Here is an 18672-nt window from a genome sequence, read left to right as displayed (position 1 = left end):
AGGGGTAAAGTGCTATTTTTTACGAGAGGGGAGCGGACCTCACCTTCTCTAGGGGGGTCCAGGGGGATGCTCCCTCGGGAAGATTTATTTTTAAATATTGAAGTTAAAAGCATCAATCTGGTGCACTTAGAGAGCAACAGTAAGAGATCTATGGATACATCTCTCAACACCCAGATGAAACACAACTGTAAGCAGATGTTCTTTTTCTTTATGGATATTTTACAAATCACTCCCCTTTCAAACTGTATTCTTGTTTTACTGCCATATAGTATTTCATAACTGTTTTTCCTTTATTCTCTTGTTTTCTTTATAACTATAATGATCATATGAAGGTGTGCCGCGGAAATAATCTTTTGAATGGTTTGTGACCAAACCGTTTGAGACCTACTAACTTAGACTAAAGTTAACTATTTAAACACTCAGAGAGTCCTTTAGCTCCCCTGAGCCCCTCAGTCTGAGAGGAGAGCTCCTTATGTCCGTTGGTGCAGCTTAAATATACTGACCATATTCAAAGCCTAAAATGAACATTGAAAAGTAATGTTGATTAAACATAGGGTAAGGAAATATTCAAATGAACATACGAATGTAATGTTTCCTTGAAATAAAAATAATTGTGTGTATTTAACATAATTGAATAGTTTTAAGTAGACATTCAAATCATGTGAATCCAACAGCCTTTTTTTCAGTGTGTGCTCCCTCTGTCAGGTGGACACAGCTTATTAACAATACAACTAAGTCAATTAAAAACTATAAGCACTTATATAGCATCACTGATAACATCACATAATACAATTCTAATTTTATAAACATTGAATACTTTCCGCCAGTATAACTCAAAACTTACACTGATCCCCATAAACCACATGGACACACACCGCTGTAGTGTTGCCATGGCAGCAACACCAGTTCTAAACAGGTGTGTATGAACTGCACTAACAGATATTTGAAAGATAAAATCTCAAAAACACAATTTAAAAAGGAAATGGTCATTTGACATCAAACTGACAGACAAAGGAAACATCTCCAACGCTGTTATATATATTTGTATAACATAAAGAACGCATATTAATAATATGATTATTAGTATCTTTATATCACTGTTTTATTCCAATGTACAGTATCTTTTTAAATAGTTGTTACACTGTTTATTCTATTTCACATGTACAGTACATGATTTAATTATTCCAGAACTGTACTTGAACCATTGTGTCACTAACATCTTTTTTTGCACCGCTAACCTTCCTTATTATTATTATTTATTTACTTTGCATTTTTAAAAATAAAAGATAGCCATATAAAGTGTAAGGCGTGGGCTAAAGCTTTTGATATGACATGTCTCTTCCTTGTTCAAAGTACTGAAGCTCTACTCTGTGAAAGAACATGTCCGCCTGCTCGTTTCCTGATATCTGAATCAGACTGAAACACAGAACATGTTTTCTGGGTGTTGGCTGTTTCTGCTTCAGAAAGCCCGTAGAGGTGACTGGTCATAACTTTTGTAAGTGAACACACTGAGTACACGCTGCTGCAGAACTTTATCACATTATTACAGTAGGCCTAAATCTACATTGTTTCCACATAGATAAAAGTACTCTCCCGTAAAGATGACTGGTCATAACTTCAGTTGCACACTAACACGCTGTTCCAGTAGTCTACATATTGTATACGGTAAAACTACATTATTATTAACATTATATTGTTCTATCGACTACATTTACAATCGTGGTGTAGTCATTTGACCTATTTTACTTACTTTTTGATGTAATTTTGTCTAAGGTGACTGACCTGCATGAAGTCTTGCTTCGGCTCTGCTGCGAAAGTAAAAAAACTGGTCTGACGACAGTTAGAAATAGCTGAAGTGTAATTGTGTAATACGTAGCAGTTTGATTTAGTGTCTTCTTTACCATTAGTGGTTAACTACAACATCCTTGAAGCTTAGCTGTTTAAAACATGTCGATATGTAGGCCTATGTTTATTGGGCTTTATGTTGAATATTTAAAATATAAGAAAGAAATTACAAAATGTATATCACCGTAAAATGTTGCGCATCAATTAAATATGGAATCTAACTTTTTCCATCTCATTTTTTACAAAGGTGATTTTAAATAAACAAACAAGTGAAAACTCAGTTTTATTCACACATTCTCTGAAAAGTCACAGAGTCACATGAATAATAATTATATATAAAAACTGTAGTGGAATGTGTGGCTGGTAATTTAGGCATCATTATGCAATATATTTTATATATACATGTTTTTCTATATTCAAAATGCTTTCAAAATCATTAGGAGCAAATGTGAAAAGAGAACATCAGACCATCTGTGTATTATGTTAGAGCTCCACCTGCTGGACATGACGATGAACACACCAGCCTGTCCTCCAAAAAAAGACCAAATAGGTTAATTGTTCAACAGCTTATTACGACCTAAAGTTTAAAGTTTAGCAGTTTAAAACGTGACTATATGTCGTAATAAGCTTTTGGACAATCAACATATTTGGTCTTTTTTTGGAGGACTTGTTGCAGCTTTAACATTTACTCTGTCTTATACACACAACACTTTTGTACAAAATAAAGTTTATTGCCATTATTAATTTACATTAAGCGTTTCAAAACATCATAGACAAAATATTCAGTCACAGGATTTCTACCATCATCATCATCATCATCATCATCATCATCATTGCCTGCGTTACAGTCTTTTTAACGAGGATAAGAAACAGCATTTTGTTTTTTACAGATAATGGCTTTAGTGATACAGTAATGGTGCGTTCAGGGGCTTATCTCCATGTACATAATATGGTACAAACTACAACAAAATGAATATTTTACCGTGATTTAATTGTAATACACGTTTCAAGATCATGCAGAACTAACAACATAATGATACCAGTTTCTAAAAACCATGAATTAATGCTTTGATGAGTCTGTACACAAGACGGCAGAGGAAACACTTTTAAAATGCTTGTTTTCTGAATGGAGATCTGATCAATCATGCTAAGCTAACGTTGTAGCTGCTCCGTCCACACTCACAACAACGTTATACAGACAGGAATAAAGCAGCGACTGTATTCACGATCTCATAAACAGTCTGTGGTTTGAAACTGTAAACCTTTCCTCCAGTTTCTGAACAGATATGAGGAGCTTTGAGCTCTGTGTGCTAACCGCTAACGGCTAACGGCTAACAGCTAACGGCTAACAGCTAACGGCTGAATCTGATGGAGTATTGCTGGAGATATTTGTACACACCAGGGAAATCTTTCAAAAGTGGAAACAAGGACTATCATTAGTCACCCACTCAAAATCCCAAGATAGCCACCAATGGTGAGGTAATCTCTTTCACTCACTTAAAATAAATCATCTTGGAGTCAAATTATACCATTTTTGTATTTGAAACCAAATTCAAACGTCAGGAGTTACTAATGCCAGAAGACTAGTAGCCTATAAGTATTCAGGTTTTTTTCTAGATAAAATATAGCATGAGGGCAATACTGTGGCACTGATCTTATAAGATATATCAATACGTATCAATTAGTCTGTCAGTCTATCCGCTTCTTTACATGTAATCACGACGCACGCAAAAATCGCATCATGAACGCACCATAATGCTCATGGTCTGTGTAATATTTGCCCAATGTTCACTATTTACAGAAATGTTATCAGTAATGCAAAACATCAATGCTCCCTTTTTAAGAAACATAACAAATATATATATATATATATATATTCCGTAGACTTATATACAATTGAGACCAATGTGTAGCTATGCTGAAAAGGACATTATTTAATTGGGAAATAACCGTATCTTGTTGAGTTTTGTCTTAATACTGTTTTTTAAATCCATATAATCTGACGGAGATTCTGTATCTTATATAAAAAAGACATTTCTCTAACTTCTTTCCCTCGTTATTCAGAATTTTGAACAATTGAGATTCAACAAAGCAGGCTGATGTGTAGCAGCTTTCAGTGGCAGTGTGAATTCAGTACTAATCATTTCATTTGGGTTGTTAGTCTTTTTACACATTGCACCAGAAAAGCATGACCATTATTAAAACGCAGTTTAAAAATACACTGTAAAAAATATTGCTGGAAACTGTTTGACAATAACATTCAGTCTTATGGTGAAAATGACAGCGATTAAACGTATGGCTCACGTTCAGTGCTGTTAGCACCCTGTGGTTTAACAACAAAGTGCAGTTCTTCCCTGTAATCTCAAATCATCAGCGCACGGCGTTCAGGAGACGAGTTCAAGTCCAGAATCTCCGTCTCGCTGCAGAGGAAAAGGCCGAGACACGACGAGTTTAATAAAAAAAACTCAGTTTCTCTTTGTGTTGAAGGTGAGTCTCTGCAGGACCTGGCACTTCAGACTTTAGGAGGAGGGACCGGCCTCAGAGCCTGCAGGAAAAACAAAAACATTCATTCACTAAAGCTTTCAACATTCTATCATGTGACTTTTTATACTTTGATAGACATTTTCAACATATTATGGCTTCTTTCGAAAAAGGTTTGACGGACTCAACTTTTTCTTTTTACAATGTTCATTATACTACATGTATGACTTTATTTTCGGCAGACTAAACCATTATTTTTTTACCGCATACTAGACTGTGACTTTATTTCAGACGAACCATATTATGACTTTTATTGTCCTACTTAACTGTGAACTTTTTAGAAATACTATGACTTTATTTACCGCGTTCTAAACTATAACTCTTTTAACATATCATAATATGGCTTTTTTAGAGATCATAGGCTAACTTTATTTCAACATATATACTGTGAGTATTTTGGTCCTATATCAATTTGTTCGACATACCATGACTTTTAATAAAAGCATTTAACATACTCTACAGTTACTGTTTTTACAACATACTATTTTATGACATTTTGTAAATATTTGGACATATTACACTGACTTTCATTGAACGTACTTTAATATGACTTTCTTATGCAGTTATTATTATTATAGGTATTATATAATGCAGTATGATCAGTACCTGGCGAGCAGCGCTGTAGTTCTGTCCCGGGGGTTTGGGTCTGTTTATTATTTATTATTGTTATTATTAGGGCCGGGACTCGATTAAAAAAATTAATCTAATTAATTACAGGCTTTGTAATTAATTAATCTAAATTAATCGTATTTTTAATCACATATAAATATCTGACCTGAGAACAGTGAGAAGCAATTTTTTTCACATGTATTTTAGTATGCCATTGAATAATGACTGAATACATAAGCTTAAGCAACAAAACATTGTTTATTTTGTTCAAGATGGTCCTTAACCAAGACCAACAGAAAAGTGCCATTTTTGCCATAAAGTGTAGCAATAGCATATTTCGGAATATAGTACATTTCAGAGATTCAGGTAGCCTATAGGTAGGTAGACCTTCTGTAAACTATAACACTTTGTTTTTTAAGTAAAACACAATACTTTCAAGTACATTCAGAACATTGGAAACCCTGACTATTAGAAAACATCTCTCTGTTGCTTCAGAGGCCATAACAGACTTTGTTGATTTACCAACAGTTGATTTAAAAAATCTAATACATTTCAGTCTAACTCTCTCAATAACCTTGACCAAAACAATAAACAGTTCAACATAAAGTGCCAGCTGCACCAACAACGTAATAAATAGTTCAACACAAAGTGTACCATTTAAAATAAAATAAAAAAGTTCCAATGATTGACCTCAATCCCTCCTATTCTTCCAATATCCTGATGAAAAATAAAATCTCTCTGTTGCATAGGCCACTGTTTGATCAACGCGAATTGGGTGTGGGTCCTTGTACTCCGAGTCGGGCTAACGTCCACGCTAGCTTCCACGCTAGCTGCTATATGTTTTGCATTGAGGTGATACTTGAGGCTTGATGTGCTGCGGTGATATGCAAATTCCTTTTTGCATAATTTGCAAACAACCGTGCTCTTATTGACGCTTCCATCCGTCCGTTTTTTAAAACAAAATGTCCCATCCACGGGGCCAACCAAAGCGGTCTCATCAGCTTCTTCGTTCATGTTTGACTATTGTTCACTGTGGTTTGTTGTTGTCTGAAGTCATGAACGTTAGTTGGTGCTCCAGTATAATCGGTACCCCTGAAACTCATCTAGTGAGAAACGTTCCGCGGTGCAAAAATAAGTGCGATTAAAATGCGTTAATTTTTTTAACGCGTTAATTTTTGTGTAATTAATTAATCTTAATTAACGCGTTAAAGTCCCGGCCCTAGTTAAAATGTATTATAGGTATTATATAATGCAGTATGATCAGTACCTGGCGAGCAGCACTGTAGTTCTGTCCCGGGGGTTTGGGTCTGTTTCCGGCTGGAGGGGGGGGGGCGGTGGAGCTCCTTTGGGTTTGGGCCTTACAACCTAAAAATGTAAATATTGTTATTTATGTATTGAGTTGTTGTTTTAAGCTGCTTCAAAACATCCAACATAAAACCATCTTCACGGTGGGGGTTTCCCAGCATTACCTGCACTGTAGTCTGTTGACTGAGCATCACTGGCAGCTTCCTCTGCGTGTGTGAACTGTTAGAAAACAAGAGATTGTGAAGGTGACTTTCAGCATAAAGGCCTCACTACAATCTGAAATACGGTTTATTTACTCACGTTGGCAACATGGGACTTTGTCGTTTCTTACAGATGAATCCGATCACTCCAGCAATCACACCTAACACCACTAAAATCACCGTCAGAGCGATGGCCACCGTGGCTCCTGCAGAAAGGGAAAGCAGATTGAATTAGACAAGAGAAGATTTCTGTTTCCAAAGTGCTGATTCTCTGAAAATAGGGAGCCCCTCCCCACGCCCCTCTGAGAGACATTTGGTTACAAAGAACTCAATGGAGCTCTAGGAGGAGATTCAGGTGATAAGGGGGGGGGGGTTACCTTGGTTGCTGATTGGCTAATGGTTACACAAGACAACACATCGTTATGACATCATCAAGTGGCCAAAATCTGATCAGCTCATTTTCAGACAGGTTTTTATAGAAATGGATCAAAAAGAGAGAGAATCTCAGAGGGGACACATGTTGATGTAGAAGAGACATGAAGAAGAGGGGACACATGTTGATGTAGAAGAGACATGGAGAAGAGGGGACACATGTTGATGTAGAAGAGACATGGAGAAGAGGGGACACATGTTGATGTAGAAGAGACATGGAGAAGAGGGGACACATGTTGATGTAGAAGAGACATGAAGAAGAGGGGACACATGTTGATGTAGAAGAGACATGGAGAAGAGGGGACACATGTTGATGTAGAAGAGACATGGAGAAGAGGGGACACATGTTGATGTAGAAGAGACATGAAGAAGAGGGGACACATGTTGATGTAGAAGAGACATGAGGAAGAGGGGACACATGTTGATGTAGAAGAGACATGGAGAAGAGGGGACACATGTTGATGTAGAAGAGACATGAAGAAGAGGGGACACATGTTGATGTAGAAGAGACATGAAGAAGATGGGACACATGTTGATGTAGAAGAGACATGAAGAAGAGGGGACACATGTTGATGTAGAAGAGACATGGAGAAGAGGGGACACATGTTGATGTAGAAGAGACATGAAGAAGAGGGGACACATGTTGATGAAGAAGAGACATGAAGAAGAGGGGACACATGTTGATGTAGAAGAGACATGAAGAAGAGGGGACACATGTTGATGTAGAAGAGACATGGAGAAGAGGGGACACATGTTGATGTAGAGGAGACATGGAGAAGAGGGGACACATGTTGATGTAGAAGAGACATAAAGACGAGGGGACACATGTTGATGTAGAAGAGACATGAAGAAGAGGGGACACATGTTGGTGTAGAAGAGACATGAAGAAGAGGGGACACATGTTGATGTAGAAGAGACATGAAGAAGAGGGGACACATGTTGATGTAGAAGAGACATGAAGAAGAGGGGACACATGTTGATGTAGAAGAGACATGAAGAAGAGGGGACACATGTTGGTGTAGAAGAGACATGAAGAAGAGGGGACACATGTTGATGTAGAAGAGACATGAAGAAGAGGGGACACATGTTGATGTAGAAGAGACATGAAGAAGAGGGGACACATGTTGATGTAGAAGAGACATGGAGAAGAGGGGACACATGTTGATGTAGAAGAGACATGAAGAAGAGGGGACACATGTTGATGTAGAAGAGACATGAAGAAGAGGGGACACATGTTGATGTAGAAGAGACATGAAGAAGAGGGGACACATGTTGATGTAGAAGAGACATGGAGAAGAGGGGACACACGTTGATGTAGAAGAGACATGAAGAAGAGGGGACACATGTTGATGTAGAAGAGACATGAAGAAGAGACAAATTCCACATTGGTCATGTAGAAGTCCCGCAGTAGCCTCACCTGTAGAGAGACCCTCGGAGGCCTCTTTGGAGGAGCAGCCAGGAGGCCTCCAGCCGGCCTCACACTGACACTCACTCCTGTGGTTACACACCTGAGGACACACAATGCACCCTGCTGGTATCACGAGTTGTTCAATGTGCTTCAAGTTCCCTGCTACGCTCCTCTGGTGCTGTCTTAAACCTTTCCTTAGAAGATGTGATGAACTGTAAGGTGTCCTTGGTGCTTTGAAAGGCGCCTCTAAATAGAATTATTATTAATGGCAGTCTGAAGGAGCAGCCGTGTTTAACACATTTCACTCTTTAATACCGTTTAATTTACCCATAAGTCAAATCATTTAATATCGTTGAAGCGGCCACTTTCAGCCGCATGACTAACATTTGTTCCATTTCCAGAAATAAATTGTAACAGGTTTTTGTATTTGCCTTCAGCCTGATTTAGTTCACTTTCTTAGCATTTGTTTTCAGAGAAACTCAGAAATCCACTCCAATGTGTAAATCACATTGAATGTATTGCAGCACGGTCTCTTCCTGCTTACACTCTAAAGTAAATACAGATCATTGGGTGAGACAAAGCGAAATGAAATGTGTATTTTGTGTCTTTCTCCTTGTTGTGGTTTTGTATTTGATCACAGGCAACAACTTGTTAATATTCTTATTTCACTGTCATCGCACCTAATGATTGAATTTCTCTTGTTTGGTTTTTTCTTTTATTTATTGTTTATTTTTATAATGTATTTATGAGTGGTTTTCAGCACTTTAAAGCTTTTATGCATTATTTTCTGTTCCATTAAAAGCAGCAACTTCCAGGTCTAAAGAGCGAAGCCTTAACCCTGCACTCCCTGAAACATCCAGCAGGGGGCGACTGCTCTGTTTGAATACAAGACCTATGAGGAAACCTCTTTACATTTCACTTCATTTATAAACATTTTCCTGATGAGTTTTTGTTCTCAATCTCTTGTTTCAAGTTTGCTTTGATTCAGCATGATGTTCATTTAGTATATTATGGTCTTATTTAGAGTCAAATAGACGATAAAGCAGAGTTTACTTTAGGGGCGGGGCTTACGTTTGATTTACGTTTTTTGTCCTGTCTTGCAAATATAGAACTTTTTCACCGCTTGTGTTTCTACTGTTCGGTCGCCTGAACATGTATTTTTCAGTAAAATGTTGTACTTGGCTCTTCTAGTTCCAATAAACCAAGACGGTAACGACCAAAAACCCCAAATTGAGTCGACAAACAAACGCGTGAAGTCACGGTGAATGCCTCTACTTCCTGTACACAGTAAGTGAACATAAACAACAACAAAAACTCTGATCAGTGTTGGTGGTTACTCACAGCGTGTCCTTGGCATTTGGCTGAACAGTTTGTGTTTCTGTACGCCGTCTGAAGCTCCACGCACTCGTTCTGACTGCACACCTGGAGAGAGAGTGGACATATATTACTTTGATTGTAGATTTGAATATTAAAACATGAAGAGCTCGATCTTCAGGTTCTTAGAGAAATGGATCAGGACAAAAAGAGAGGGGGTCTTTGTTCGTGAGACTTTAAGAGTCTCTTTACACAGAGGGGACACATGTTGATGTAGAAGAGACATGAAGAAAAGGGGACACATGTTGATGTAGAAGAGACATGAAGAAGAGGGGACACATGTTGATGTAGAAGAGACATGAAGAAGAGGGGACACATGTTGATGTAGAAGAGACATGGAGAAGAGGGGACACATGTTGATGTAGAAGAGACATGAAGAAGAGGGGACACATGTTGATGTAGAGGAGACATGAAGAAGAGGGGACACATGTTGATGTAGAAGAGACATGGAGAAGAGGGGACACATGTTGATGTAGAAGAGACATGAAGAAGAGGGGACACATGTTGATGTAGAAGAGACATGAAGAAGAGGGGACACATGTGTTAGAGTGTGGGTCGATGACCTTTGAACTTGATTAGTTCTTTTTGAAGTGATTCATTATTACACGCTTTACTGGCGCTGTATTTACTGTGTTCAGCATTTAGCAGCAACACACTGATGTGGGGGAAACTTCTGTAGCCATGGAGAGTCAGGACTCAGAGAGACACGAGGAGAGCTGGAGCTTTGATGGAACAAGACATGTCATGAGCCACGAGTTGAGATGCCACAATCAACTCTTAAGATCTCTACCTCAGACCCGTGTATTTAGCTGGTTCAGAGAGACTAATCAACATGCTGCAGAACAAGAAAGAACCAGAACACCTCTATGAGCTGATCCAGCAGGCAGGAACAGAGAGACACTGAGAGCACAGCAGCCAGCTTACAGGTGCCTGTGCTCAGTGAGGTCAGCATGAACTGATACACTGGGTCAAAGTTATGGGCCTTGGGAATTATTTCCCCAACAACTAATGTTAAAACACTTGTCAGTTTTTTATGATTTGCGTGAAAAATGCTCGCCAAATTAGAATTAGAAAAGTCAAAGCAAGACACTCCGAGCTCTCCGCTCCTTTAGATGTCAAAGTCAACTTTATTGTCAATCTGTCAGTTTGTGAGAACACAGAGAGACAGAGAGATCGAAATACCGTTTCCCACAATCCTGAATACAAAAACAAAGATATATAAAAATATATATATTCACAATCAACAGACACATTTATACATATGCACACATTAAGACAAACAAAATCACAACAATCAGCATATAAAACAATAACAGTCGCTTCAATGACTTTTAGAAATGTGCAACACTTTCCATAGCAGCGTAGAAAGTGTCTAACGATGTGTTTTTGGGGCATGTTACCTTTCCTTCCCCACATCTGGTCCCCGTGTCCACCTGGCCGTAGTCTTTGGTGAAATCTCCAAAAAACGCTGCCTTGCAGTTCCCGACTTTGACCATCCGGCCGTAGTTGGGGTTGCTGCTGCCGCCCTCACAGAACAGCTTCCCACAGAAGATATCTCTGAAGACAAAGAGGGGACAGAAACGGTTAGACAAATACTGAATGTCCTCTTCCAGTATGAGAGTAGCATGCTAACAAAGGTATCAACTGTAGCTGAGTACATGACAGGATGTGTGATTACCTAGAAGAGCATCAGAACTAAAGTAACAGACAGAGAATCAGCACTTTGGAAACAGGGCTGAAACAGAGGGGATTATGGGTAATGCTGCAATGATCTGTTTGGTGTTCAAGCCAATCAGAGACAGGCTCTGTGTATATCTGAGACCTGTGATATACTGATGAAGAACAGAATAACAGGGGACCTTTAAAGCTTCTGTGAGATTAGGCTTGTTTGAGACAAGCGAGACCTGCGCAGACCTGCGCAATTTCGATCATCGTCTTGCTCGTGCGTTGCATGATGGTTAGTCATTTTGTCCGACTTGCTCTGGAGGCTCGCCTACATGAGACGTTGAAATCTCGCGGGACAAAGATGCCCGCAGCCTTGAGAGCGAGGCGCGGCGAGGCGGCGCAGTTCCTCTCCACGGGCTGCGGAGGCGAAATGCTTGATGGGAAACGACTCGCTGGTATCTCGAGCTGAGCGCTCATTGGTGGTTTTTACCCCGTGCTGCTGATGAAACTCTCCAATTGGCTCGGCAAAAAGTTTGTTGTTGTTTTGTGTCAGCTTTACGTCGCCCCCTCCATTAACATTTTTCATCATTGTTCCACAATGTTTATCATCATGAAATGAATATCTATATATGTTATACTATATTTGCACTGCTTACCGTTTTTATACTTTATATATCTTAGCATATTCATACACTGTTCATACTGCTCACAGGCTGCTGTGTGTATCTAGTGTATTCATACCCCTCACTGTTTATTCATCATTCAATTCATTCTATATTTTATTCTGTAGATTGTGTACATTACTTTTCACTTTACTGCTTGTTGCACTCCTAGTTGGAAGCTAAACTGCATTTCGTTGTCTCAGTACCTTTAATCTGTGCAATAACAATAAAGTTGAATCAAATCTTGAGCAGGAACAAATGTATTTACTTAGTACATATCTGAGATTAACGATTAAACACGTGTGCATTCTTTATAAATGCAAACCGAGTCAAGCCGACTCCGGAGGCGGCGGTATGCACCTTAAAGCTGTTTGCAATCCGCCAAAAAACCGAGAGAAGAAGAAGAAGGCGAAGAAGAAGAAGAAGAAGAAGCCGACTCAGAGCTGTCCGACTTCAGGCGAGCTTTTTGAGACCTCCCCCGGCTGCGATCGGCTATTCTCCTCTACTTTCGAGGCGAGCCGCAACGCGTCTCAAACAAGCCTACTCAGTAGGCGGATTGCAAACCACTTTAAGGTGCATACCGCCACCTCCGGAGTCGGCTTGGAGTTGTCTTTTACTGTGCCACAGAACAACACAAAAACTTGTATTTTTATTGTTATTATTTTTAAAGTAAAGTAACTTGTTACTAGTTACTTTTATAATGTAGTAACTGTAGCGTGAGACATTTCTGCAGCACGTTATATCAGTCACCAATGTGGTTAGCTAGCTATATTCACGGAGAGAAATCACACACAACCATCATCTCTTTGGTCGGAGTTCACAAGACCGTTTATTGTGCGCATGCTCGCAACAGCATCCCAGTGTGCCCAGTGTGCACGCAGGCAACACATGTTCCAAATGTAACTAATGTGATTGGCTTAACATGGCTTTGTCATATAACTAAATATGCTCAACACTCCCACTCAAAGACATGTGTATAGCTCTCTATAATGGTAAATAAAACCAAAAATACAAAACTCCAAAAAAAATAAAACATTCGGCATACTGGCAGTGTTCTTAAGACTTCAAAACATTTACATCTGCCAGTTCACATTACTCTCCAAACAAATATCCCTTGAAACTCTCAAACTTAGCCTTTGTCACTGGCTTGGTAAAGACATCCGCTACCATGTTTGCAGTAGGACAGTATTCTATACATATTTTCCCTTCTGTGTGTGCAGACCGTACAAAGTGATACTTTATGTCAATATGTTTGCTTCTCTGTCTGCATACTGGGTTCTTAGATAAAGCTATCGCCCCCTGGTTGTCCTCATATATCTTGACTGGTACATGCTGGTTACAACTATCTATTCCTCTTAGTAGTTGTACAAGGTACATACTCTCTTGAGTAGTGGCTGCTAGTGCCATATACTCAGCTTCGCAGGTGGATAATGCCACCGTTGGCTGTTTCCTGCTCTTCCACGATATAACTGGACCATTCTCAGTTAAGCTGAAACAGTATCCAGTTGTGCTCCTCCTATCATCCCTATCGGCTGCCCAATCAGCATCACTGTACCCCTCCAGCTTTAGAACGCTTTCCTCACATTTCTGGTAGTGTAGCTCTTGATCTATAGTACCCTTTAAGTACCTCAGTAGGTGTTTGGCTGTAGCCCAATGCTGCTGCTTTGGTTCTGCTAGGTATTGAGATAGTTTACTAACCACCCAGCTCAGGTCAGGTCTAGTACATGTCATAATGTATATCAAGCTACCTACTATCTCTCGGTATCCTGTTGAATCAATCACTTCACCCTCACTGTCAAAGTTTAACTTTTGCTCACATGGGGTGGATCTCGGTTTGCATTCAGACATTCCAAATTTTGCTAACATCTTCTCTATATGTCTCTTTTGAGTCATTTTGATCTCTCCATCACTCTGTCTGAAATCGATACCCAGGAAGTGTTTAAGTGGACCCATATCCTTCATCTTAAAACTTTTGTTCAACATTTCTTTGACATCAGTGAGTAAGGTGTTGTCACTTGCTGCTATGATTAAGTCATCCACCCATACTAACAGAATCACTTTCTCATTCTCAGTATTTCTGCTGTAGACACAATGATCAGCATCATTTTGCACAAAACCGTTCTCTGTAAGGTGATCATGCAGTAACATGTTCCAGTTACGTCCGGACTGTTTTAAACCATACAATGACTTGTTTAGTTTACACACTAAGTGTTCCCCTGTTTTTGATTTGATTTCAAAACCTTCCGGCTGCTCCATATATACCTCACAGTCGATTGGAGCATGGAGGTAAGCAGTCTTCACATCCATTTGGTGTAAAGTAAGATCCTCCTGTACAGCCACCTGCATTAATGCTCGTACAGAGGTCATGTTGGCTGTTGGTGAAAAGGTCTCTTTATAATCAATCCCTTCAACTTGACTATACCCCTTTGCAACATATCTGGCTTTACAAATCTCAGATCCATCTGGGCTCTCTTTCACTGCATATACCCAGCGACCTCCCACTGCTTGTTTGCCTCTTGGCAGTGGAGTCAGAGTGAAAGTTTCATTCTCGGTCAAAGAATTAATCTCCTCTTTCATCGCATCAGCCCACATTTTTGACTTCTTAGAGTCCATTGCCTCTTTAAGTGTATTAGGTACACCATAAGCTACTCTGTAGAAATAATCTACATTCTCACTTTCGTCACCATCACACTCAGCTTTACACTGGTACTCCTTAAAGTATTCTGGAGCCTTTCTCTGTCTCGTAGGGTATCTCCTTTCTCCCTCTTCTCTCTCAGTACTATCTATCTGGGTAGGACCTGCCTCAGCAGTCTCTTCACCACTGGACTCTTTACGCTCCTTAGGCTGTCCCTGTACCTGGTTGACTCTCTTTGGTGGTGTATCTGCATAACTCTCAAAGTCTTCCCCCATGTCACAATCTGTCTGAGTCTGTCTATCTGCGCTACCTTTGGTGATGAATTTCACCAGCCTATGTTTTAGGACTTTTCCTGTCTCAGGATAATACACATTGTATGCTGGACTGTATTTGTCATAGCCTACAAGGATCCCCTTTTCACATCTAGAATCCAGCTTATTTTTATCCTGCTTATATACATAGCATTCAGAGCCAAATATCCTCATGTTAGATAGGTTAGGTGTTTTTCCTGTGAAAACACAGTAAGGTGTCTGCTCTAGCCGCTTACTGTAGCACCTGTTGCGGATTTGAGCTGCTGTCTGTACAGCATATGTCCATAATTGCTTTGGGAGGTTACTCTCCAATAGCATGCATCGTGACATCTCAAATAAGGTTCTCCAACCTCTTTCGGCAGTTCCATTCTGATGAGGTGAGTAGGGTGCACTCTTCTCATGCCTTATCCCGTTACTCCTAAGTAGAGACTGGAACTCTTGTCCCGTAAACTCTGTGCCGTTATCAGACCTTATGCACTTTATCTTTCCATATGGCGCTACATCTGCTATGAATTTTTCAGTAGCTTTTGTCGCGTCACTCTTTGCTTTGATAAAGTATGGAAAAATCATCCCACTGTAATCATCAGTAAATGCTATTGCATATCTGTACCCATCTTTATCTGCTGGTTCTATACGACCGCATAGGTCTGTGTGAACTAGCTCTAACACAGTTGTAGCTTTAGCATCTGCATGCCTGTTTCTGCTTTGTGTAAATTTGCCCTGTGTGCATATTTCACAGTTTTGATTGGACATGTCATGTTTCCCTTTTATAGACATCCCTTCAACCACCTTCTCTAATTTTGCAACATCATCAAAATTGCAATGACCAAGTATCCTATGCCACGTTTGAATGTCATGACACCCATACATTTCATCAACATTTTCATCCTCTACTGTGCTAAGGTAATACAGCCTACCATACACGTCCATTTTGAACTTGGTACCATTCTTGTTGACCAGCCAGTCATTACCGTCCTTGAAGTGGACCTCAGCTCCGTTGGCTGTCGCTGCTTTGACTGAAAAGATGTTTTGTGGAAAAGATGGGATGTAGAGCGCTTGCTTGAGCCTCGTTTTCACCTGTCGTCCTTCGCTGTCCAGCAAACAGACTTCAGCGTCTCCCCTCATCTTCGCCATCCCGCTCACCTTGGATCCGTCGGCCAGCTCGATCATGTGGTCCTCGGGTCTGAAGCTCTTGTCAACTGTTTTGAACTTTGTGGCGTCGTTGATCATGTGTGCTGTGGCGCCGCAGTCGACCATTAGACCTTTCTTGTTCCCTCTCTGTGTAGGGTGGTCACTCATCCTGAAGAAACTGAAAGATGTTGGCTCTGCCTCCGTCTCTTCATCAGCTTTCTTCACATGGTCACGGCCTCGTCCTCGACTGCGCCCCATTCCTCGCTGTGGTGTGTCCCATTTTCGTTCCTCTCTTCTCACGTGGTACCCGTCAGGACATATTCTGGCCATGTGTCCCTTTTTACCGCACGTGTAACACTCAACATCAGCCAGGTCCATTTTCTTTCCTCTTCCTCGTCCTCGTGACCTCGTTGCCCCGCTAGATTTCATCACGTTGTCTTCTTCAACATTCACGTCACTCTTCCCATATTTTTCTGTACTCTCATAACTTCGCAGTTTCGTTTTAAACTCGCCAAACGTTACAATGTCATTCGTCTGGGTGATGTGCACGACGAATGGCTTGTATGAATCAGGTAGCCCCTTAACTACCATAGCTATCTGAAGCCCATCACTAATGTGCTCTTCTGCTCTTCTCAATGACGTGAATATAGTTTCTGCTCGAATAATATAGTCAGTGACCGTTTCATTGCTAGCCTTATGGAGCGAGGAAAGTTCACAGTACAAACTCACCACGCGGGGTTTGTCTTTTCCTGCATAGTGCTCGCGAAGAATATTCAGTGCTTTTCTTCCATCACGTTTCGCGTCCCTCATTACTAACGACAAGCTCTTGTTGTCCAGACATTGCACTAGCTCTGCATATGCCTCACCGTTCTTGGTTTCATCTTCCGCGAGAGTTTCTTCGTCATACCCATCTATCTCCGGGTCTTCCGAGATAACTTCTCTGAGACCACGTAACTCCATGTGCGCGAGGAACCTCGTCTCCCAGAGCTCGTAACTTTTCTCTTCACCGTCGAATAAAAGTCTGAACCACCTTTGGCCTGCATGACTGGGCCCATAACCTGTAGCGTGAGACATTTCTGCAGCACGTTATATCAGTCACCAATGTGGTTAGCTAGCTATATTCACGGAGAGAAATCACACACAACCATCATCTCTTTGGTCGGAGTTCACAAGACCGTTTATTGTGCGCATGCTCGCAACAGCATCCCAGTGTGCCCAGTGTGCACGCAGGCAACACATGTTCCAAATGTAACTAATGTGATTGGCTTAACATGGCTTTGTCATATAACTAAATATGCTCAACAGTAACTAATAAAAAGTAACAAGTTACTTTTTTGAGAGCAGTAACTATAACTATTACTAGTTACGTTTTAAAAGTAACTTGCCCAACACTGCTCATGAGTAGCTTGTTTTGCGCGCTAGAATATTGACCCAAATCTGACTCCATACTCCTGTGTCTGATTGTCTGATTGTGTTCACCTGTTGCCCTTGTGTTTCTGCCTCCCCTGCCCAGCTGTGTCCTGTGATTACCCCTCTGTGTATTTAGTCTCGTCTTCCCCTGTACTCCATGTTCGGTTGTCGTCTTTTCCTACCTGGTCTTGTCCATGTTCTGTGCCTGTTCCCATCCGTCCATCCGTCTGCTCCCATTCCTTTTGTCCCCTGGATGTGGTTTGTTATTCAGTTATCAGCTTTTGAAAAATAAATAAACCGTAAACACCTGATTAAACAACTTCATCCCTGAGCTCCTCATTCAAACTGTTCCAAAGCTTCACCCCACACACAGAAATACAGAAACCTTGCCCATTAGTGAATTTAAATAATCCCCTTAAATTATAATTCCCTTGACTTTTATTGAATGTCTGTGATGTCTCTAAAATATTTGCATACAAACTCAAACAAATAAGCAGTTCATTCATACATGTAGGGACATGGGTTGTACAATCAGAACTGATCATGATGACCAATGATACCTTGAGATTTTTTTCTCATCACTGAACAAAATTCTTTGAGAATCTACCTTTGGCAAAACCAAGGAGATGGTTATGGACTTCATACAGTGCCAACATTCTCCCCCCACACCAGTGAACATCTAGGGAGCCGACATTGAGATTGTAAAATCGTACCTGGGTGTTTATCTGAACAACAAAGTGGACTGGTCAGACAACCTAGCTGCTCTAAACAGGAAAGGACAGAGCAGACTGTACCTGCTGAGGAGACTGAGGTCTGTTGGGGTGCAGGGGGAACTCTTGCTCTTGCAGTGTAGTTTTCACAGTACACGTTCATTTTGACAACGAGAGAGAGGGGCAGATCGGGGCTTGCCCCACGTCGCTCAACACGGCTCAATAGGACACTAATCAGAATAACGCAGACTAAAAAAGCAATGTAGAGACCAGGGGCCTCATTTATAAACGTGGCGTACGCTCAAAAGATGGCGTAGGCTACGCCAATTTCTGAGCAATCTTTGTGATTTATGAAAAACAAACTTGATGGGAAAATGTGCGGTCCTCCACGGACACTCTGACCCATGCGTACGCACAACAACGGGAGAGATGAG

At 40.5% G+C, this 18672-nt stretch overlaps 1 protein-coding gene across 2 annotated transcripts; it reads right to left on the bottom strand.

Annotated features, from left to right (window-relative positions):
* Nucleotides 1–2555: 2555 nt before the first annotated feature.
* LOC307043103 (disintegrin and metalloproteinase domain-containing protein 8-like) lies at nt 2556–17848 on the bottom strand. 2 transcript variants are annotated; one of them, XM_079687345.1, is made up of 8 exons: nt 17711–17848; nt 11115–11271; nt 9682–9762; nt 8350–8440; nt 6601–6706; nt 6465–6519; nt 6263–6360; nt 2556–4390 (listed from the first exon to the last, which is right to left on the bottom strand). In XM_079687345.1, exons 1-8 carry the CDS (start codon nt 17749–17751, stop codon nt 4384–4386), a joined length of 636 nt encoding a protein of 211 aa, XP_079543471.1. In that variant the 5' UTR covers nt 17752–17848; the 3' UTR covers nt 2556–4383. The 2 variants fall into 2 exon arrangements, with proteins under 2 accessions (XP_079543471.1, XP_079543472.1); XM_079687346.1 differs by lacking the exon at nt 17711–17848 and adding an exon at nt 11393–11609.
* Nucleotides 17849–18672: the final 824 nt, after the last annotated feature.

This window comes from Notothenia rossii (genome assembly GCF_949606895.1).
Source record: "Notothenia rossii genome assembly, chromosome: 6".
Taxonomy (NCBI): Eukaryota; Metazoa; Chordata; class Actinopteri; order Perciformes; family Nototheniidae; genus Notothenia; species Notothenia rossii.
Note: the sequence above shows the minus strand (reverse complement) of the source record. Positions and strands in the feature narration are given on the sequence as shown.

Coding starts and splice junctions, on each gene's coding strand:
- LOC307043103 (XM_079687345.1), bottom strand. CDS start 17,751: ATGGACGGATGGGAACAGGCACAGAACATGGACAAGACCAG. Junction 9,763..11,114: donor CCAGATGTGGGGAAGGAAAG/GTAACATGCCCC, acceptor CTCTCTCTCCAG/GTGTGCAGTCAGAACGAGTG. Junction 8,441..9,681: donor CCAAATGCCAAGGACACGCT/GTGAGTAACCAC, acceptor GTGTGTCCTCAG/GTGTGTAACCACAGGAGTGA.